At 18.4% G+C, this 23,632-nt stretch overlaps 1 protein-coding gene and 1 long non-coding RNA gene across 2 annotated transcripts; one reads left to right on the top strand and one right to left on the bottom strand.

The window, feature by feature from the left end:
• Positions 1–14,523: 14,523 nt before the first annotated feature.
• On the bottom strand, positions 14,524–21,071 carry LOC122512608 (elongation of very long chain fatty acids protein 6). Its single transcript, XM_043628538.1, has 3 exons — positions 20,376–21,071; positions 19,879–20,220; positions 14,524–15,152 (listed from the first exon to the last, which is right to left on the bottom strand). The coding sequence occupies exons 2-3, from the start codon at positions 20,193–20,195 to the stop codon at positions 14,585–14,587; spliced, it is 885 nt and encodes a 294-aa protein (XP_043484473.1). The 5' UTR covers positions 20,196–20,220; positions 20,376–21,071; the 3' UTR covers positions 14,524–14,584.
• A 130-nt stretch (positions 21,072–21,201) lies between these two features.
• On the top strand, positions 21,202–21,887 carry LOC122512577. The gene is made up of 2 exons (XR_006302642.1): positions 21,202–21,431; positions 21,772–21,887. It is a non-coding gene; the product is annotated as an uncharacterized LOC122512577 (long non-coding RNA).
• The last annotated feature ends 1,745 nt before the right edge of the window (positions 21,888–23,632 follow it).

Genomic DNA, 23,632 nt, shown 5'->3' on the forward strand with positions numbered 1-23,632 from the left:
TTATTTAAAAAGAATTTTTGAAAGTAGAATTTGAAAATTAGATTAAAATTTGTTTTGAAAATAATAGAATTCCTGCAAAAGAATTTTATTTTTATTTTTAGAAATAATTGAAATATTTCGAGAAATTCAATTATTTTTAAAAAATTTCAAAAATATAATTTGAAAATTAGATTAAAATTTGTTTTTTGAAAATAATTCAATTGCTGCAAAGAATTTTATTTCTATTTTTGAAAATAATTGAAATATTTCGAGAAATTCAATTATTTTTAAAAAATTTCAAAAATATAATTTGAAAATTAGATTAAAATTAATGTATCGAAAATAATTGAATATTTTCGGAGAATTTTATTATTTTTAAAAATTGAATACTTTTGGGGAATTTTATTATTTTAGAAAATTGAATTCGCTTGAAAAATTTTATTTCAAAACGTTCGAAATTGAATTTCTATTTTTTTTTATGTTTATACATTGTCAATAATTATATTATTCACTTTTTTGAAAAAAAGAGAAAATTTATTTTTCACAGTCAATGTGTTAATAGCATTTTTCTTTTTTGTTTCAAATTTTTTTTTTATACATTGTGACTTTTTCAAGACACATTGAAATATCGTTATTTAAATTTTTTTCTACAAAGTTTGTTTAAAAAATTTCCATAATTTACAATATTTATATATTTTGAAATGAATGAAGTTTAAAAAATTTTAAACGTTATTTATAATTATTCATTGTAGATACCGTAAATTTCGATAAGATAATGACAACAAAAGTAGAGAAAAAAAGAAGAAAAAGAAATAAAAAGAAGTCATTCGAGAAAATTTTCTACAAATATAATTTAGAAAATTTTTTTTCTTTCTAATTTAATTTTATAATATATTTTGAATTTTTTGCAAATAATTTTTGTTTTTGCGTTTGTTTTATATTTAAGAATTTTATTTTTTTTATTTATTTCCAAATTAAAAATAAAATTTATATTTTTCATCTTTTTTATTTATATTTAATTTTATTATTTATCTTTTATTTATTTAATTTTATCATTATTAATATTTGTATTATTTACTTTTTATTTATTTCATTTTTATTATTATTATTTATAATAATTTATTGAAAAAACTAAACTAGTCAATTTCGTGTTTATTATTAGGAATTATTTCTTCTTTTTGTTTAATTTTTTTCTTTCGATCATAAAATTGTCGAATATGCAAATAAAGTTTGAATTAAAATGATTTATTTTCTTAAGAATAAATGGAAAAATACAAAGTGAACTAGTAGCTACTTTTGATCTAATAATTAATGCTTTTTAAATTCTTCGTTATTTTTTTTTTTTTTTTTTGCTTTAATAATTGGAAAAGAGAAAAAAAATATTTACCCATAAATCATTGGAAAAAAATCCATATTTTTAACCTAATACATTTTTTTGTGAAATGAAACAAAAAATTCTGTCAAATATTTAAAATAGTTCCATTTAAAAACACGTATTTTCCATTAATACTTAATTTAGTCGGATTTGTATTTTTTTTTCTTTAAGTTTCAAATGATCGACGTTAATATTTTGTAAAGTCGTAGAATTTTAATTAGAGTAGAAAAAATTTAATGTTAAAAAAAAAAATTTTTTTTTCCTTTCAAAAACTTAACAAAAGACGTAAAATTATATTTTTTTTTCTTTTCGAATCTGACAAAAAGCTTAAAAAACAATTTTTTTTTCTCTTTTTGCAAAAACTAATAAATGGCGTAAAAATTATTTTTTTTTTCTTTTCGAAAATTAATAAAAGAATTAAAAAATTTTCTTCTATTTTCGTAAACAAATAAAAAGCTTAAAACAATTTTTTTTTCTCTTTTCGAAAACTAATAAAAATTTTGTTTTCTATCTGAAATTTAATAAAAAGCGTAAAAAAATTTAGTTTCTTTTCGAAAATTTACGAAAACAATTTTTTCTCTTTTCGAAAATAAATGAAAGGAGTCGAAAAAAAATTTTTTTTTTCTTTTCAAAAACCAAAATTATAAAAAGAATAAAACATTTATTTTTCTGCACACTTTTTTTTATTTTTTCTATAATTATTTATTTGTATATAAAAGAATAAAACATCATTGTTGTTATTGTTATTATTATAATAATAATTTTCGACGTAAACGATATGCAATTATTTATCGTAACGTAGAAATGTTTTTTTTTTCTCATTATTTTATTTATTTTTCAAATAAATGTACTGGCATTTTTTTTTATTTTAATAAGAGAATACACCTTTAACAATATAACCCACACATTTTTTTTTTTTATTGTTGCAAATATAATAAATAACGAAGAGTGTGCGTAAGCTTATAAAATAGAAAAAAAAATTCGTTTTTTTTCAATAATAAAATATCACCACCTATTTATGACATAATTATGTAAATATGTGTTGTAATTCTCTTTTTCTGTTTTTTTTTTTTTTTTTTTGACAATCTAATTAGAAACTGATGTAAACATGGGCAATAAATCACTTTAAAGGAGAAGAAAAATATTTTTTATATACACACAAATATTATGATTAATTGATTCGGAAATAATTAATTTATTTGAAAAAGAAAAAATACTTTTAATAAAACTCAATTTTTCTTTCAGTAAATTTCATGGGGAACAAAATTGGAATTTTTAATAATTATTTTGTTTTCGTAAATAAATTTTTAATTATTTTTTATATTTATGCTTAGTTATATTTATTTACATTTTTTTTTATTAAATTATTTTGCAGATAAATATTTATTTACATTGTTGTAAGTAAATTTTTATTTATTTTTTTCTAAATAAATGTTTACTTATTTTTTTCAAAAGAAATTTTTATTTATTTCTTACAAAAAAAATTTTTATTTATTTTTTTGTAAATAAATATTTACTTATTATTTGCAAAATAATTTTTTATTTATTTATTTACGAATATTATTATTTATTTTTTGCAAAGTAATTTTTTATTCATTTCTTTCTTTACAAATATTTATTTGTCTTTTGCAAAGTAATTTTTTATTTATTTCTTTCTTTACAAATATTTATTTGTATTTTGCAAAGTAATTTTTTATTTATTTCTTTCTTTAATACAAATATTTATTTGTATTTTGTAAAGTAATTTTTTATTTATTTATTTATTTATAAATCTTCATTGATTTTTTGTAAATAAATCCAATTTCTTTTTTTTTAAATAAATAAAATTTATTTAATTTAATATTTATTCGTAAAATTTTATTATTTGTAAATAAATTTCTTTTTTGTATATAAAAAAAGTTTATCAAAACTTTTTTTTCAAAACTGTTAAATTTTACTTATTTTTAACAATAAAATAAATAAATATTTGTTTTTATCTTCTTGCAAATAAATAAAAGTTCTTTTTTGTAAATAAATAAAATTTCTCTTTTGTAAATAAATAAAATTTATTAAAATTTTTTTTTTTCAAAACTGTAAATTTTGCTGAATTTTACAATAAAATAAATATTTATCTTTATCTTTTTGTAAATAAATTAAATTTATCAAAAACTTTTTTACGAAACTTTTTTCTTTTGGGAAAAAATGGCGAATTTCATACTTATTCGAATAAATTTCCGACTTAAATAGTTATTATTAATTAGAATTATAATTTAGAAACAAATATTCGTTAATAAAAAAATTAAATACAAATTTTCGTTACTAACAATAATTAAATATAAATAATCAGTTAATTTAGTAATTGAACAGAAATATTAATTAATATAATACTAATTAATAATAATTATTACTTCGAATCAAAATCGATAATTGAATTAAAATTGAAATTAAATTGAATTATTATTATTTATACAGTAGAAATTTCGACAAAAATATTTTTCTTTCCTGCTCTTCTCTTTATTATTAATTTTCAAAGAAAAAAAAAATAAAACTAAAGATTGTCAAAAAAAAAAATACTTTTTCTTGTACTTCACAAAATTAAATGAATTTTCCAAAATGCATGTTTATAAACGAATTGTGAAAATTCATTATTATTTTTTTTGCCTATTAATCAATTAAAATTTAAAATGCTTTTTTTCAGACTAATTAATTTCTCTACGAAATCAATTAAAATGCATTTTTTCAAAATTAATTTAAATGCAATTTTTTTTAAAAGTAATTTTTTCGTTTTTTCAAAGTATTTTTAAAATGCATTTTTCGAAATTAATTGAAAATGCAATTTTTTTTTCAAAATAATAAAAATGCATTTTCTTAATTAATTAAAATGATTTTTTTCAATTATTATAAAAATACTTTTTTTTAATTTAACGAAAAATAATTTTTCTCTGATAAAAATGCATTCTTTCAAAAAAATAACTAAAAATGCATTTTTTCAAAATAATTAAAATGCATTTTCTCAATTAATTAAAATGATTTTTTTTCAATTAATTAAAATGATTTTTTTTCAATTAATTAAAATAAATTCTTTTTAATTTAAAAAAAAAATTTCTCTAATAAAAATAAATTCGTTCAAAAATTAATTGTTGAATACAATTTTTTTTCGAAGTAATTAAAATGCATTTGCTTAATTATTAAATAAAATTATTTTTTTTTTTTAATTAAATAAAATGCACTTTTTTTTAATTTAGAGAAAAATAATTCCTCTTTAAATCACTAGATAATGCGTTATTTTTTTTCTTTTTGCAAATAATTTTTTTTTTCTTCTCGAAAATTCATATAATTTTCGGTAATTCTTTTTCTTTTTCTGTTTTCGTTAATTAAAAATGCATTTAGTGAAAAAAAATTCTCGCATTCTCGCTTCTGGTAAAATATAAAATATATAAATATATGGGCCATCGACTTTTACTTTGCGCGAGTCAAAACACATTCACAACGCAAACGCAAACGCAACGTAAAGAACAAACTCGAATACTAATTACAATATTTCCTATCTATCATATAAACCTCAAGCTCTTCCTTATAATGTAACTTTGACTTTTGGTCGGATATTATAATGATATCATTACAATTCACACTCTCCCAATATTAATTAATAAAAAAAAAGAACATTATTTCATCATTTTTCGATTTTTTTTCTTTTTTGCAATATTTTCAACTCTTTTGAATTTTTTTTACCCTTTTTTCAATATTTTTTTCAAATTTATTCCATTTTTTTTCCCCTTTTTCAATATTTTTTCAAACTTATTCAATTTTTTCCACTTTTTCAATTTTTTTCCCCTTTTTCAATTTTCTCCCCTTTTTCAAACTTATTAAATTTTTTCCATTTTTTTCCACTTTTTCCCTTTTTTCCAATTTTTTCGCTTTCTTCGACTTTTTCAATTTTTTCCAATTTTTTCGATTTCTTCTATTTTTTCCATCTTTTTACAGTTAAAATTAAATTTACCACCTACATTTTGTTTTATTTCTGTTTATAATAACAATTTCGATTTTATTTTTTTCTCTGCCTTTTTTTTTTTTTTTTTTTTTAAATATTATTGTACTTTTTTCAATAATATTCAAATAATAGTTTTTTTCTATTTTTATTTTAACATTTCAATAGAAGAAAATTATTTTTTTCATTATTTATTTATTTAAATAATAATATTTTATTTTTTATTCTATTTATTTATTTTTCCACCATCTGAAACTCATGTAAATAAATAAACTGCCTTACAAAAATTATTAACAATTAAAAATAGAAATAAAAAAACATAATAATTACAACAAAAATTATATTAATAAAAATAGTGATAGTGACAATAATAATAATAATAATAATAATAATAATAATAATAATAATAATAATAATAATAATAATAATAATAATAATTACAAAAAAATGTACAAAATAATTATTACATTAAACAATTATTATTATAATAAATAAATAAATAATACCTATTGTTATAAATTTTTTTCAATAATTTTTATTATTAATTTTTTTCAATAATTGAAAATTAATTTAAAAATTAATTAATTGAACCATTAATTGAAAATTCATTTACAATTTTTTAATAATTCGTTTATACGAATAAATAAAGAAATAAAAATTAGTTTGTAAAATAAAAAAAAAATTGTTACTATTCAAACAGAAATAAGACGCAGAATAATTAATAAATATTTCGTTTCAAAAAGAGGAAAAAAAAAATTCTTTGAATAAGTTGAAAAGATTTTCTTTACTTTTTGTTTTTTTAACGTGACCTAGAACTTTACAATTTATTCTGAATAAATTTTGATGTATTTAATTTTTACTTGAAAAAAATTGAACTATGCCTCAAAGTGCGTCTACTTTAAACATACAGATATTTAGTTTTCTTTTTTCATTTTGTCATTCAATGAGTTCGCGAAAAAAAAAATTATTTTTTGAAAAAAAAAATGAAAAAAAAACATTATTATACTGATGGAAGATATTTATAATTATAGAAATATTTATAATAATTATATACATAACAAAAAAAAAAAATACTAATTGAAATATTTGCGGTATTTTATTATCACTCTTGTTTAAAACAAGATAAATTATTGTAAATAAAAAAAAGTATTGTAAAAATAAAAGAAAAAAGTTCATGATAAAAAAAAATTATTATTTTGTGAATATAGTATAATTAAAATGTAAAATTGGTTTCGAATTGGAAAATCGTATTCGAGTTATGAAGGGAAAATATTTTCCTCTCTCTCTCTCTCTCATTCTTTCGCCTTTCTCTCTCTCTCTCTCTCTCTTCTCCTTCTCTTTCACTTTCTACTTTCTGATGAACTTCAAACCTCAATTTTAAAAGGTAAAATTTTCGAGTATTTTCAATTTAACAGTTTTTAGAGAAAAAAAAATCGGAAAAAAGGAAAAGAAATGAAAAAAGAAAAAATGAAAATGAAAAAAAAATTAAAATTAAAAAAAAACGAAAAAATTAAAATTAAAAAAGTAAAAAAATAAGAAAAAAAAGGGAAAAAATAAAAATTAAAAAAAGGAAACAATAAAAATAAGAAAAATATGGAAAAAAAACCAATTGAATTCCGGGAAAATTTTAAATACATTTTTTTTTGTAGTAAATTTCTTTTTCTAATTTTAATTAAATTCTAATTTTTTAAAATAAAATTCTATTTTTCCACTTTTTCTTGTAAAATGATTTTCTATTTTTGTTTCCAATTTTCCATTTTCTTTTTTTAGTAAATTGCTTTTCTATTTTTTTTCATTTCTTTTCCTTTTTTTCGGTTTAAATTATTTTTCCATTTTTACTTTCTAAATTTCTTTTCCTTTTCTTCTTTATTTATAAACTTTTTCCATTTTTATTTTCTTAAAAATTTCTTAAAAAGTTCTTAGTAATAAAAAATCTTCATTTTTATTTTCCAAATTATTTTCCATTTTTTGAAAAATCATTTCAATTTTCTTTTAAACATTTAGAACAGAAAGAATATTTTATTTAAAAAAAAAATTTTCTTTTTCCCTACTAAATTATTATTTTATTTAAAAAAAAAAAAATTTCCTTTCCTTCATGTTTATCAATTTTTATTCCACTTTTATTTAAGAAATTATTTTTCATTTCGTTTTCATGAATTATTTTCCATTTCTTGTTTATAAATTATTTTCCAATTATATTTTTATTGTAAACTATTTTCAATTCCTTTTTTGGACAAATTATTTTTAACTTTTCGTTTTGTGATAATTTATTTTTCATTTCTATTTATTAGTAAAATATTTTTCCATTTTTATTTTATAAAATTCTCCTGCATTTCTTGTTAATAAATTATTTTCTGCTTCTTTTTTTATAAATTATTTTTTGTTTCCTTTTTATCAATTATTTTCCATTTCTTTGTCAATAAATTTATTTTCTTGGTAAATAAATTGTTTTCTATTTCTTTCTCTATAAAATTATTTTTCGCACTTCTTTTTTATAAACTGCCTTCTTCTTCTTCTTTTATTTTTTTTTTTAAATAAAAATCATTATTTGATAATTGGAAATAAAGAAAAAGTGAAAATAACTTTTTCTTCCTCGCGAAATAATTTTTTTTTTATGAAAATATAACTTTTAATAATGTTATCAGAGACAAAGTTTGCATAATAATTTTTTTATGCAAACTTGAATTGTCGGAGCATTTAGATAAGAAAAAGAACTGGATTAGCTACTTTATATAAGTTGCGCTGAAAATTTTTCAATTCGCTAATTAATATCGAAACTTTTTCTTCTAAAAACACTTATGAATTTTTTTCTTCTAAATTATTATAAAATTATTTTCAATTATTTAAAAAAAAATTTAATTTTAATCCTTCATTTTTCTTTATTATCAATTATTTTCATTTTTTTCAATTATTTTCCTCTATTTTCAATTATTGTAATTTATTTTCAATTATTTAAAATTATTTTCTATTTAAATCCATCATTTTTCTTTATTATCAATTATTTTCATTTTTTTCAATTATTTTTCTCTATTTTCAATTATTTTCAATTATTCTGATTTATTTTCATTTATATTTTCAATTATTTTCAATAGAAACAAATAATTGAAATGACTTTAATTTCAATTATTAAAATAATAAATCAATTATAAAATAATTGAAATTACTTTATTTTCTATTATTTTCATTTATTTTCAATTATCTTTCTTTATTTTCAATTATTATGATTTATTTTCAATTACTTTCATTTATTTTCAATTATTATCCTTCATTTTCAATAAATGAAAATAATTGAAATTACTTTAATTTCAATTATTAAAATAATAAATCAATTCTAAAATAATTGAAATTTAAATTAATTTCAATTATTTTCTTCTATTTTCAATTATTTTCATTTATTTTCAATTATTTTCCTCTATTTTCAATTATTTTCAATTATTTGCATTTATTCTCAATTATTTTCAAAAAAAAAAAATAATTGAAATGACTTTAAATTTAATTACTTTTATTTAATTTCAATTATTAAAATAATAAATCAATTATAAAATAATTGAAATTACTTTATTTTCCATTATTTTCAATTATTTAAAAGTATTATTAAACATTATTTAAAGTATTATTCACAAAAAAAAAATTTTTCTTATTCAAACAAAAATAACAGAATAATTAATATTCATTTGAAAAAAAATTGCATAATTTCATCGAAGACAATTTTTTTTCACTTTTTTTCCAAATTCTTTTTCCAATTTGTTTCCCCAAAATTATTCAACAATCGAAAATATTTATTTCCTCTTTTCTTACTCATTCATACACAGACGCATTCGAAAATAAATTGTCCCTTCAAAACAAAAATTTTTCATTCTCGTAATTTTTTCTCTCTTTTTTTTTTTTCTTTCGAACAAATCGTTTATCAATTAATTACAATTATGTTTCTCTCTCAATGTGCGATGACGATTATTATTTAATAATAAAACTGTAAAATAGCGCAGTAGAAAAAAAAATAAGTATTATAAATCTTTGCAAAGTAGATTAAAAATAGAAAATTCGAAATAAATTACAAAAATTACATAATTCTTCGTCAAAAAAAAAAAAAAACGAAAACGAAAAAAAAATTGAAGAAAAAATTGTAAGAACATGCTTTGAAATATATATGTAACTTAAAAATAAATTACTATCTTAGAAAAAAAGGAAAAAATAAATGTCACGCAATTCTTGTCTCACACACGATTTTTCTTACGTCAGAATTTCCAGCTCTCGAATATATGTGAGTAACGGATGTTTTTAAATCTCAATGACCACTCCCCAAAGTCTTCACTTCATCTCTCAATATTAAATACTTAAAAATATATTTTCGTTTTTACTCGACGTTATTTCCATCATTTTTTTTAGAGAGAAATAAAGAAAAAAAAAATTCTTCACAAAACATTTTTTTCTTTTATTGACAGTTTCTTTTTTTTATACTTGAAAAAAGTGAAAATTAAAAATCTATTTTCAAATAAACGGAAAATTTAATTATTAGATTTTTTTTTTCTGTTTTGAAAATTCAATTTTCTTCAAAACTTTTTTTTTTTTGATGAATTTGAAAAATATTTTTCAATTTATTAATTTGAACTTTGACTTTATTTTCATTTTTTTAATTTCTTGATAACACAAAAATAATATATAGATAATAATGATAATAATAATATTATTATTATTTATATTTTTTATATTGTTTGTATTTTAATGACAAAAATAAAATATTTTTCTTCTAAAATACAAAAAAGAATAAAGACGAAATAAATAAAATATAAGGAAATAAAAATTAAAATTGACTTCAGAATAACGGGAATTTCTATTTTTCTCATTTTCTTCCACTTGATTTGGATAAAATTCTACTGTTGATAAAAATTAAAAATTCCAGTTTTTTCTAAAACCGGATTTAAAATTTCGAATATAATTTACTTGAAAACGGAATTTTTTTTAAAATAAATAAATAAATTGAAACAGATTTTTTAAAATTGAATTCAAATGTTAAAAATAGAATTATGAAATTTCAAATTAAAAAATATAATTTATAGTAAAAAATATCAATTTTAATTTTTAATTTTTTATTCTTTTTTCTTTTTTTTTTTTGAATAAAAAATCCATTACTCGAAATTTACTGAATTAAAATTTCTAATTATTTGTATCTCATTTTCGAATTAATTAAAATTGAATAAAAGAAAAGAAAATTTGATTTTAAAATAGAAATTTTAATTTCCAGCTTTTTTCTATTTCAATAATAAAAAAAAAAAATTCACGTTAAAAAATTGAAATTTCTACATTTTTTTCCCCTTTTTTAAATCGAATTTAAAAATTTTATTTCTACATATTTCTTTATTTTCTAATTTAATTTAAAAAATAATTGGAATTAAATCAAAAGCAAATAAAAAAAAACGAAAAATTTATTTAAAAATAGAGAATTTAATTTTCACTTTTTGTTATTTACTTTTTTTTCAATTTCAAACTAAAAGAATTGATAATTCATTTTTCTCTATTAAAAAAAATTGAATTGAAAATTCGACTTTCTTTTTGCAAAAAGAAAATTGAAAATTCGTCATTTTTTTTCGTTTTCAAGAAAAAGAATTGAAAATTTTCCTTTTGTTTCAATTCGAAAAATAAATTCAACATTTTCTTTCAATTTACAAAAATAAATTGAAAATTTAACATTTTTTTCTATTTCAGGAAAAAAAAATTAAAAATTCAACTATTTTTTTTCTTTTTCTTTAAATGAATTTTTTGAAAATATATTCAATGAAAGTACAAAATTTAACAAAAAATATATAGAATATAAAAATTGTAAATTTCAATTTTCATTTTTGCATAATAATTATTTTAATTTTTCGAAAAATAGAATGAAAAAAAAAATTTTTCATTTAAAGAAAAACGAAAAATTTATAGAGAAAAATAGCAAAATTTTAGCATTTGTGTGATTATAATAATTAAATTCAATTAAATACCGTGTGTTTAGTGTTAATAAAATGAAAAAAAATCGAGTCAAATTTCAAACAAATGATGGGAAGAAGAGAAAATTAGCAATTTTTTTTTCTTTTTAATTATTGGCTTTGGTTTAAGGCTCTTGGTATTTAAACTCGTAATTATTATTTAAAAAACGCTATTAGCAAATATTGGCTTTTTTGTTTATGTAATTTTTCCGGTTTTTGTATATTTCTATTATTATTTTTATTATTATTATTATTATTATTATTATTTTTATTTTTTTATTTTTATTATTACTATTATTATTATTATTTTCTCTTTATTATTACTATTTTTCAAATGAATTAATAATAATAAAATTATTATTTTGTCAACAAAATAATTAATATTTAATATTTTATTAATAATAAAATTTGACATTTTTTCCTAATAAAAAAAAATTTAAAGGTCAACATATTCTTTCTTTTTTAAAGAAATAAATTGAAAAGTCGAAATTTGTTTTTCTTTTTCAAGAAGAAAAATTGAAAATTCGTAAATTTTTTCTATTTTAGAAAAAAAAATGGAAAATTTAACTCTTTTTTCTTCTTTACAAAAAAGAATTGAAAATTCGACATTTTTTCTATTTTAGAAAAAAAGAATTGAAAATTTCACATTTTTTCAATTTTAGAAAAATATAATTGAAAATGCAACATTTTATTCTATCTTAGAAAAAAAAGAACTGAAAATTCGATTATTTTTTCTTTTTTAGAAAAAAGAATTGAAAAATTTCGATATTTTTTCTATTGGAGAAATTTTATTTTATTTTTATTTTATTTAACAAGTATACGGGACAAAATAATTGAAAATTCGATAATATTTCTTTTTCCGAAAAAAAGAATTGAAAATTCGTTTTTTTCTATTCGTTAAAAAAAAAATGAATTGGAAATTCAAATTTAAAAAAAAAAAAAATTGGAAATTCGTCATTTTTTCTATTGGAGGAATAATTGAAAATTCGACATTTTCTTCTTCTTTAAAAAAAAGCAATTGAAAATTCATTTTTTTCTCTTCTTTTTCAAAAAAAAGAATTGAAAATTCGTTTTCTTTCTTTTTGTTTCCAAAAAAAAAAATAATTGAAAATTCGACTTTTTTTAATAGAAAAATTGAAAATTCTTCGTTTTTTCTACTTTAGAAAAAAGAATGGAAAATTTTTCATTTCTTTTTCGTTTTTAGGAAAAATTATTGAAAATTGACTAATTCCTGTTTTTCAGAAAAAGGAATTAAAAATTCGACATTTTTTTTTGAGAAATAATTGAAATTTCCACATTTTTTTAATTTTAGAAAAAAAGAAATTAAAATTCAATATTTTTTTATTAAAAAAAAAGAAGAATTAAATAATAATTTTTTTTTCTTTTCTTTTTCAATAAAAAGAATTGGAAAATCGACGTTTTTCAAATAAAAAAAAAATAAAAATTCCACATTTTTTTCATTTTTTTTCCTTTTTTAAGAAAAAGAATTGAAAATTCGCCATTTTTTTTTCTAATTTCGAAAATAAGAATTGAAAATTCGACTTTTTTTGCATAAAAAAAATTGAAAATTTTTAATTCTATTGGAGAAATACCAATTTTTTTCTACTTTACAAAAAGGAATTGAAAATTGGACATTATTTCTTTTTTCGAAAAAAGAATTGAAAATTCGAATTTTTTCTACTTTCGAAAAAAATAATTGAAAATTAAAATTTTTTTTATAAAAAATATTGGAAATTCGACATTTTCTTCTTTTTTAGAAAAAGGAATTGAAAATTCGTTTTTTTCTTTTCTTTTTCAAGAAAAAGAATTGAAAATTCGATTTTTTTTAATAAAAAGAATTGAAAATTCTTTTTCTGTCTTTTTGTTACAAAAAAAAGAAGAATTGAAAATTGGACTGTTTTTTCATTTTTAGAAAAAAGAATTGAAAATTTTTAATTTTTTCTTTTTTTCCAGAAAAAAATAATTGAAAGTTAGAGTTTTTCTATTTTAAAAAAAGAATTGAAAATTTCTTATCTTTTCCTTTTTCAAGAAAAAGAATTGAAAATTCGCCATTTTCTTCTAATTTCGAAAAAAATCATTGAAAATTCAAATTTAAAAAAAAAAAATTGTAAATTCGACATTTTTTCTATTTTCGAAAATAAAAATTGAAAATTCAACATTTTTTTCTATTTTTGAAAATAAGAATTGAAAATTTCTTATCTTTTCCTTTTTCAAGAAAAAGAATTGAAAATTCGCCATTTTCTTCTAATTTCGAAAAAAATCATTGAAAATTCAAATTTAAAAAAAAAAAAAAAATTGTAAATTCGACATTTTTTCTATTTTCGAAAATAAAAATTGAAAATTCGCCATTTTTTTCATAAAAAAAAATTGAAAATTCGACATTTTCTTCTTTTTTAGAAAAAGGAATTGAAAATTTCTTATCTTTTCCTTTTTCAAGAAAAAGAATTGAAAATTCGACATTTTTTTTCTAATTTCGAAAATAAGAATTGAAATTTCGATTTTTTTTCATAAAAAAAATTGAAACTTCGACATGTTTTTCTTTTTTCAAAAATGAGAATTAAAAATTCGCTATTTTTTTTATAAAAAAAAAATTGAAAATTCGACTTTTCTTCTACTTTCGAAAATTAAAATTGAAAGTTCGCCTTTTTTTCCCAAAAAAAAAATTGAAAATTCCACATTTCTTCTATTGGAGTTCGACTTTTTTTTATTGATAATAAGAAAATAATAATTTTTTTTCTCAATAGAAACTAATATATACTAAAAATACTAAAAAAAAAATAATTATCGTTTTAATAATAGTAATAAAATAATTATATTATCAACAATAGGCAATTATTAGTATTATTTTATTAATAATAATAATTCTTTATTAATAATAAATAGGGAATAATTCTTTAAATAATAATAATAATAAGGAAGTAATTCTTTAATTAATTAATAATAAGAAAATAATTATTTTATCAAATTTAAAGAAATAATCATTTTATTGATAATAATAATAATAATAATAATAATAATAATAAAATAATTATTTTGTCAATTTTAAGGAAATAATCATTTTATAGATGATAATAACAATAAAAAGAAAATAATTATCTTATCAATTTTATGGAAATAATCATTTTATTGATGATAATAATAATAAGAAAATAATTATTTTATCAATTTTTAGGAAATAATCATTTTATTGATAATAATAATAATAATAATAATAATAAAAAAATTCTATTTTCATTCAATTTTCTTTTTCTCTCGCATTTTCTCGATAATATTTTGTTTGTTTGTTTGTTTGTTTTAAATTTAATTAGCTTTGAGCTTACTATTATTACTAAAATCAGCAGCAATATGAGGAGTGCCATTTGTATAGAGCTTCCTCTCGGACTTGGTTCTTGAGCCGCCCAAATACGCCTTGTGAAAGAACCTCGCGAACAATACAAAATAACTGAAATACATTGTTAAACTGTACTTGACATTTAAACTCGTGATGTGACATTCAGTTTGGCTGCTCTCGAGATATTGATAGGCCCAAACATTGATTGCGCAACCGACGACCATTTGCGACAATTGCAATGCAGTGATCACCATTGATATCATTTTCGGTGGCGAGTAACGCATCGCCCTGAGGGCATAGTACGTGTACATTATTGAATGAACAAAATAATTCATGACAACGAACCATCGTGCCGACGCTGTGTATTCGGTGTACGAGAACCATGAATAAAGTAGAACGGTTATATGATGATACCAATGAAGAAATATTAATGGTTGCTTACGAAGTACAATGAATACGGTGTCGCCGAGTTCCGGTAATTTTGAAAGGACAAACATCCATGTCCAAAATCCCGAGACACGATCTTGTTCGATGAAACTGAAATTATACAAAAAAAAAAGAAAAGATTATTTAATTATCTCCAGTTCTTTTTTTTTAAACTAGAATAATATTTATATTTATTTTTTTTATTTCTTAACAAATAAATAAACAAATAAATTAAATTATTTGAAAACTTCAATAATTTTCCCAAAATTTTTAACCAAACTTCTTTAAATCAATTATTTTAAAATAATTTTACGAAAGATCTTTGAGAATTCAATTATTTAAACAAACGGATTTAATTTTTCAGCAAAAATTCAATTATTTAAACAAACAAATTTAAATATTCGAAAAAATTCAATTATTTTAATAATTTTCCGAGAATTCAATAAATTATTGAAATTCAAAAATTCGATTCTTCGATTCAAAATTCAATTATTTAAACAAACAAATTTAAATATTCGAAAAAATTCAATTAAAATTGAAATTCAAAAATTCGATTCTTTGATGCAAAATTCAATTATTTAAACAAACAAATTTAAATATTCGAAAAAATTCAATTATTTTAATAATTTTCCGAGAATTCAATTAAAATTGAAATTCAAAAATTCGATTCTTCGATTCAAAATTCAATTATTTAAACAAACAAATTTAAATATTCGAAAAAATTCAATTATTTTAATAATTTTCCGAGAATTCAATAAATTATTAAAATTCAAAAATTCGATTCTTCGATTCAAAATTCAATTATTTAAACAAACAAATTTAAATATTCGAAAAAATTCAATTATTTTAATAATTTTCCGAGAATTCAATTAAAATTGAAATTCAAAAATTCGATTCTTCGATTCAAAATTCAATTATTTAAACAAACAAATTTAAATATTCGAAAAAATTCAATTATTTTAATAATTTTCCGAGAATTCAATTAAAATTGAAATTCAAAAATTCGATTCTTCGATTCAAAATTCAATTATTTAAACAAACAAATTTAAATATTCGAAAAAATTCAATTATTTTAATAATTTTCCGAGAATTCAATTAAAATTGAAATTCAAAAATTCGATTCTTTGATGCAAAATTCAATTATTTAAACAAACAAATTTAAATATTCGAAAAAATTCAATTATTTTAATAATTTTCCGAGAATTCAATTAAAATTGAAATTCAAAAATTCGATTCTTCGATTCAAAATTCAATTATTTAAACAAACAAATTTAAATATTCGAAAAAATTCAATTATTTTAATAATTTTCCGAGAATTCAATTATTGAAATTCAAAAATTCGATTCTCCGATTCAAAATTCAATTATTTCAAATAATTTACCGAATTTTTTTCGAGATTTGAATAATTTAAATAAAAAAATTCAATTTTCAGTTAATAATTCAAATATTTAAATTTCAATTATTCAAAGACAAAAATTCAATTTTTATTTAATAATACAATTGCTTTCAACAATTTTCAGAAAGTTCTTCGCAAATTCAATTATTTAAATACTACAAAAACTTTCTCTAAAGTTCTTTAAGAATTCAATTAATTTAAATACAAAGATTACATTTTCAGATAAAAATTCAATTATATTATTTAAATACAAAAATCAATTTCTTTATAAAAATTCAATGATTTAAATACAAAAATTCAATTTTTCGATACAAAATTCAATTGTTTTAAAGACTTCTCTCAAATTTTTTAAAAAATTTGAGTTATTAAAATATAAAAATCCAATTCTTTAGAATAATTTTAAGAAAGTTTTTCGAAAGTTTATTAATTATTTAAACACAAAAATTTGATTTTTCGGAAAATATTTCATTCAAGTTTTTATTTACAATATTATAATTTTCAGAAATTTATTAGACAATTAAATTATTTAAATACAGAAACACAAATTTTCGACAAAAAATTTAATGTATTTTAAATAATTTTCGAAAATTTTTTTGAGATTTGAATTATTTAAAGATAAAAATTAAATTATGTTTAATAATTATCTGCAAGTTCTGCAAGAATACCTACAATTGATTTTTTTTTAAATAATTTTTCTAAATTTTTTTGAGAATTTAAATATTTAAATACAAAAATTCAATTATTCTTAACAATTTTCCCACATTTTTTTTTGAGATTCGAGTTATTTAAAAATAAAAATTCAATTATTTTTAAAAATGTCTCAAAATTTCATCGACAATTCAATTATTTAAACAAACAATAATTTTTCGGCAAAAATTCAATTATTTTAATAATTATCCCAGATTTTTTCGACAATTAAATTACTTGAATACAAAAACACAAATTATCGATAAAAAATTTAATTATTTTAAATAATTTTCCAAAAATTGATTTTGAAATTTGAGTTATTTGAATATAAAAACTCAATTTTGAGATAATAATTTAATTTTTTTTAATAATTTCTCGAAAATTCTTTAAGCATTCAATTAATTTAAATTTAAAAAAAGATTTTTTATAGAAATTCAATTAATTCAAATACTTTGACAAATATCTTTCGAGAATTCAATTATTTAAATATAAAAATTCAATTATTTTAAATAAGTTTCCGAAATTTCTTTAACATTTAAGTCAATTAAAAATAAAAATTAAATTATTTTTAAAAATGTCTCAAAATTTAATCGACAATTCAATTATTGAAACAAACAAATTTATCATTTTTCAGCAAAAATTCAATTATTTTAATAATTATTATCTAAGATTTTTTTGAGAATTCAATTATTTAAAATAATATTCCGAAATTTTTTCGAGATTTGAATTATTTAAATAAAAAAAAATCAATTTTTAGATGATAATTCAATTATTTTAAATAATCTTTCGAAACATCTTCAAAAATTCAATTTTTTAAATGCAAAAAACAACTTTTTGATTAAAATTCAATTACATTTCTAATAATTTTCCAAAAGTTTTTCAAGAATTTAATTATTTAAACAATTCAATTTTTCGATAAAAATTCAATTATTTCGAATAATTTTCTGAAAGTTTGTCGAGAATTCAATTTTATATTTAAATACAAAAATTCAATTTTGAGATAAAAATTCAATTGTTTTTGATAATTTTCTGAAAATTCTAAAAAGAAGTTATGTAAATTATGGTAAATTCCATTACGTAAATTAAAAGTAGAAAAGAAAAATACTCTTTTTCCTTCCAGTTTATTAAAATTAAATTATCTATTTTTCTTTATCTTATAATTTATTTTCTATTTTACTTTTATTTATTATTAAAGTTTCATAAGTATTATCTACCTTTGGTTTTTTTTTTCTCAAAAATTATCGCACTTTAGAAAGCATTTTTAGAAATGAGTCAATCGAGTGAAATTCATTTGGCATATTTAAAACGAAAACAAATTTTAATTTACATATTTATTCTTTTAAATCTCTATATAGATTCAATGTCAGAAATTTGTTTTCGAAAAAAATTTCTCATTTTAATGACCGGTAATAAAAATTATTGTATTTTTAAGTTTCTTATTTTGCATGCAGGAATTTTTTGATTGAAAGTGAAATTGAAACGCAAATATACAATTTAAATAAATTCAATTTTTAACTATTATTAAAAAATTAAAATCAATTAAAAAATTTGTATATAAAATTTAATTTTCTCCTCACTTGAAACTTAAATAAATCAAAAAAATTTGCTTATAAAAGATGAATTTTTCCTTATTTGAAACTGAAATTAATTTAAATTTTCTTATAATTGAAGTTTTCCTTATTTAAAACTTAAATCAATTAAAATTTACATTGAAAATTTAATTTTTCCTCATTTTAAACTTTAAATCAACTAAAATTTACGTAAAAAAATGGAATTCTTCCTGATTTGAAATTTAAAAATCAAAAATTTATAATAAAAGTAAAGAATATTGAAATTTCAAAAATATAATTTAATTTGAGATTAAAAATATTAGATTTTACCGAAATTTACTTTTAAAAATTGTGAAAAGAATTTAAAAAATTAAAATTTTTGCAAAGAATTTTATTAAAATTTTTGAAAATAAAATTAAATTTCTCAGAGAAATTTTATTATTTATAAAAGATAATTGAATTTTTTCAAAAAAATTTATATTTAAATATTTCGAAAAATAATTTTAATTTTTGTGAAGAATTTTATTAAAAAACATTTAGTCAAGAATTTAATTGTTTCGATAAATTTTTCAATATATTGAATTGAAAATAATTGAATTCTTTTATAGAATTTTTATCAAAATTTTTGAAGTTAATTGAATTCTTTATAAAAATTTTTACTATAATTTTCAAAAAGGAAATTGAATTCTAACGAAGAATTTTATTATTAGAAAAAACAATTCTTTCGAATATTGTATTATAATTTTTTCGAAAAATTATTCCAAAAGTTCTGTTACAATTCAATTATTCAAATAAAAAAAACCTTTTATTGATAAAAATTCAATTGTTTTTAATAAAGAATTTTTGAGAAATAATTTTTAAAAAATCATGTTTTTGAAGAATTTGAATTAAAATCTTTGAAATTTATTATTTTTTCCAAAATTTTATTGATAATTCTATAAATAAGTAGATTTTAAAGAAATTTAATAAAATATTTTTTTAAAAATTCATTTTTTTTTTATAAAAAAAAAAAATCCTTTAGAAAAAATAGAAAATAATTTGAAATTTATTAATGAATTGAATAAAATTAAAATGAATTGAAAAAAAAGAATAGAAAGAGAATGGAAAAATTGAATAGAAAATAAAGAAAAGCAAAGTTTGGAATTTAAGAAATTTTCAGTGATTTTAAAAAAGAAGAAGAATAAGAAGAATAAATTTTCTTTACCTTGGTATGCAGACACTGTGATAAAGTCCATAATTTCTTAATGTGTGAATCAATTCAGGAGCAGTTCTCGTGAATCCAATAATAGAAAATGACGCTAATAGAGTGTTCCACAAACTCAGTACACCCCTTAAATTATACTTTGGTCGGCTCGCCATAAAATGTTGACCGCCAAATATTAATATCATATAAATACCACAAAAATAAAAGCCATTTGTCCAATTTTTTCTCATCCATATCCTCGTGTCTTGATGAATAAATTTCTCCTCAAAATTGAACACATAGGAATAATTTGGTAGTGTTACTTCCCTGTAATCCATTTTTTTTGTTTCTTTTCACCTATAACTGCAAAACAATACAAAAAAAACAAAAAAAAAAAAATTACTTCAAAAATTTGCTACTATACCACAAAAAATTCTATTTTTTTGTTACTCTCTCAAAAAAAGTCACAAAAAAAAACCTTTAAATTTCTATCAAAAATAGAAAAAAAAATATCAAACCTGTCGTAGAAAAATAGTTTCGAACCCCACGTGGAAAAAGATATTTTCAATTCCAAAGAATCGATAATAAAGCACTTTTTTTCCTCTTGTTAACGCACTGAAAACCCGGCGATAAATATAATTGAGGTTAAGTTTTACGCATAGGAAAAAGTCACATGAGCCGGTAAAATGTTAATAATTCATTTAAACACAGCAAACAACTCTTTTATTTATTCAGAATCAATAGTTTGTTTTGAAAACTTCCCCGAATAAACAATCAGTGTGATATTATGATTAATAATCATACAAGGAAAAAGTCTACATAACGTGTGGAACACACAAACGAGAGAGGAACACACGGCACCAAAAAATGACTATATATATATATACGATTTTTAAAATACTGAAAAAAAAAATTCAATATGTTTTATATTACACTTTATAAATTTTCAGAGGTGAAAAGAAAAAAAATTCCCCTAACTGAAAATGTGCACGTATTTATAATAAGAAGGCGCGGTAAATACTTTTTTTTTTTAATTAATTATAATACGAAAAACGGTATATGACACGAAATTGATTTTTTTTTCTCTCATTGCCAAGTCCAAATGTGTAGAGAGAAAAAGGAATGTTCACGGAGTGATTGTGAAACACTCGGGTTGAAATATATCGACAATGTATCGTGTGTTGTGTTAAGACACTGGACACACCGACACACGGTGGATATTTTTTTTTCTCTACGAAAAACTGGAGAAATCGTTTCTCAGGGTTGGGAAGTTAAAGATGGTGAATATTCGAATATTCACCGTCGCCAGCGACCCAACCCTGAGAACAACGGGGAGCAGGGATGGGTAAAAGTGTTTTTTTCGGAGTTTTCTACGTATAATACATAAATGACGTATAATACGTAGAAAATTGTAGAAAACCTGGTATTATACATGTCCAGTTCTGCGCATGCGTACAAACCTCACAATAATAATAAAAATCATATGTTTGATTATTTTTTATTTGTTTCCTGGTTTTCATTACTAAATTGTTGCTAAAAATACCAAGAAAAAACCAAAAAAGGTTACATATAAGGTAAGTTTACAAAAAAATGCGTATAATATATATTTATTGATTTTTCATATGGTTTTTTACACACATTTTTTCATAACTTGTATTATATATTTATATAGAACAATTTTAAAAAGACACGTTAATTTATTATTTATTTGAAAATAAACGGGTTTCAAATAAACTTTTTCATACAAAAGTACTAAATTATTATTATAGCTGTATTTTGCAATGTTTTGTTGCAAATAGGACACAGGGCAACATTTTTCCCTTTATTATTTTTGGGAATAAAACACAATTCCTCCCAGGAATTGTGTTTCGGCCTTCCACCTCTTTTGTTAATTTTTTTTTATTTTAAAAAAAGCAATATTGTACAACAATCACTGACACATGGCCTGGCACATGGAGATGTATAACCTATAAATGGGTCTGGCGGCAGCAGACAACCTGACCTGACCACGAACAGTTAGAACTTTGTTTGTGTGCTATTTCTTTAAAACATAAATTTTAAAAAAACTTTTCAATGTTAATTAATAAATTTTTAAATTGAAATTATGTTTAAAATTTATTTAATATACTATTAAAATCACATGTTTCTTGTCTAAAATTTAAAAATCCCGCGCGTCACGCAATGTATGTAAAATACATGACATACGTAGAAAACTAAAGATGTATAATACCACGTATTATACGTGTAGAAAACCAGGTATAATACATCATGTATAATACGTACCCATCCCTGACGGGGAGAGAATTTAAAGGTGAGTTCACATCCCTTTAAAACTGTGTAATTGTTGTTTAATTTAACTATCCAACCTTGCTATTCCCCTAGGAATAAAAATAAATAATTATTATTTAATTAAATTAAATTAAAATAAATTGTTGTTTTCAAAAAATATTCGAAATTCAATTATTCAAATTCTGGAAAAGAATTCAATTATTTAAAAAAAAAAAAATGATAAAATTCATTCAAAATTCAATTATTTTCACAAATAAAATTTATAACAATGTTTATCAAATTCTTATGAAGAATTCAATTATTTTCAATAAATAACAAAATTTTTCACAGAAATTCAATTCTTTTTAAACAAATTTTAATAAAATTTTTCACATAAATTCAATTCTTTTTTAACCATTTTAATAAAATTCTTCTCAGAAATTCAATTATTTTTAAAAATGTTAATAAAATTTTTAACAAGTATTCAATTATTTTTAATAAATTTTTACAGAAATTAATCAAAAAATTTAATTTCAAATCCTAGGAAAAATCAATTATTTATAAAAAAAATGATTTTTAAACTTCTTTGAAAGAATTTAATTATTTATAAAAATATAAGAATTTTTCACAATAATTCAATTATTTTTATTAAAAACTAAATTTATCACAAGAATTGAATTCTTTTTTTCGCAATAATTCAATTATTTTCATAAACACTAAAATTATTCTCAGAAATTCAATTATTTTTTTAAATATTAGAATTTTTCACAATAATTCAATTATTTTTACAAACACAAAAAAATTCTTTACAAAAATTCAATTATTTTCTGAAAAAATTAAACTCTTTTCAAGAATTCAATTATTTATAATAAAAACTAATTTTTCTCACAAGAATTGCATTCTTTTTATGAATTTTAATCCAAATTTCGCAATAATTCAATTATTTTCATAAACAATAAAATTATTTTCAGAAATTCAATTACTTTTAATAATTTTAAAAAAATTCTTTGCAACGATTCAATTATTTTCATAAATAATAAAATTTATCGCAGGATTTTAATTATTTTTAATAAATTTTTACAGGAATTGATCGAAAAATTTAATTATTCTTAAAAATTTAATTTCAATTCCTAGAAAAAATCAATTATTTATAAAAGAAATTATTTTTAAACTTCTTTGAAAGAATTCAATTATTTATAAAAAAATATTGGAATTTTTCCCAATAATTCAATTATTTTCATAAACAATCAAATTATTCCCAGAAATTATTTTCATAAATAACAATATTCATCAGAAGAATTTAATTATTTTTAAAAGTAATAAATTTCTTCTTGGAAATTCAATTATTTTAAAAAATTCCAATTAAAATCGTTCGCAAGAATTCAATTATTTTCATAAACAATAAAATTCTTTTTTAGGAATTCAATTATTTTCAAAAGTAATAAATTTTTTCGTAGAAATTCAATTATGTTCAAAAAATTTCACAAGAATTCAATTATTTACAAAA

This window comes from Leptopilina heterotoma, unplaced genomic scaffold (genome assembly GCF_015476425.1).
Source record: "Leptopilina heterotoma isolate Lh14 unplaced genomic scaffold, ASM1547642v1 Lhet_123, whole genome shotgun sequence".
NCBI lineage: Eukaryota > Metazoa > Arthropoda > Insecta > Hymenoptera > Figitidae > Leptopilina > Leptopilina heterotoma.

Excerpts from the sequence above, each read along its gene's own strand:
- LOC122512608 (XM_043628538.1), bottom strand. The coding sequence starts at position 20,195 with ATGGATTACAGGGAAGTAACACTACCAAATTATTCCTATGTGTTCAAT. Across the intron at positions 15,153-19,878 it reads CACAGTGTCTGCATACCAAG|TTTCATCGAACAAGATCGTG; the intron begins GTAAAGAAAATT and ends GTATAATTTCAG.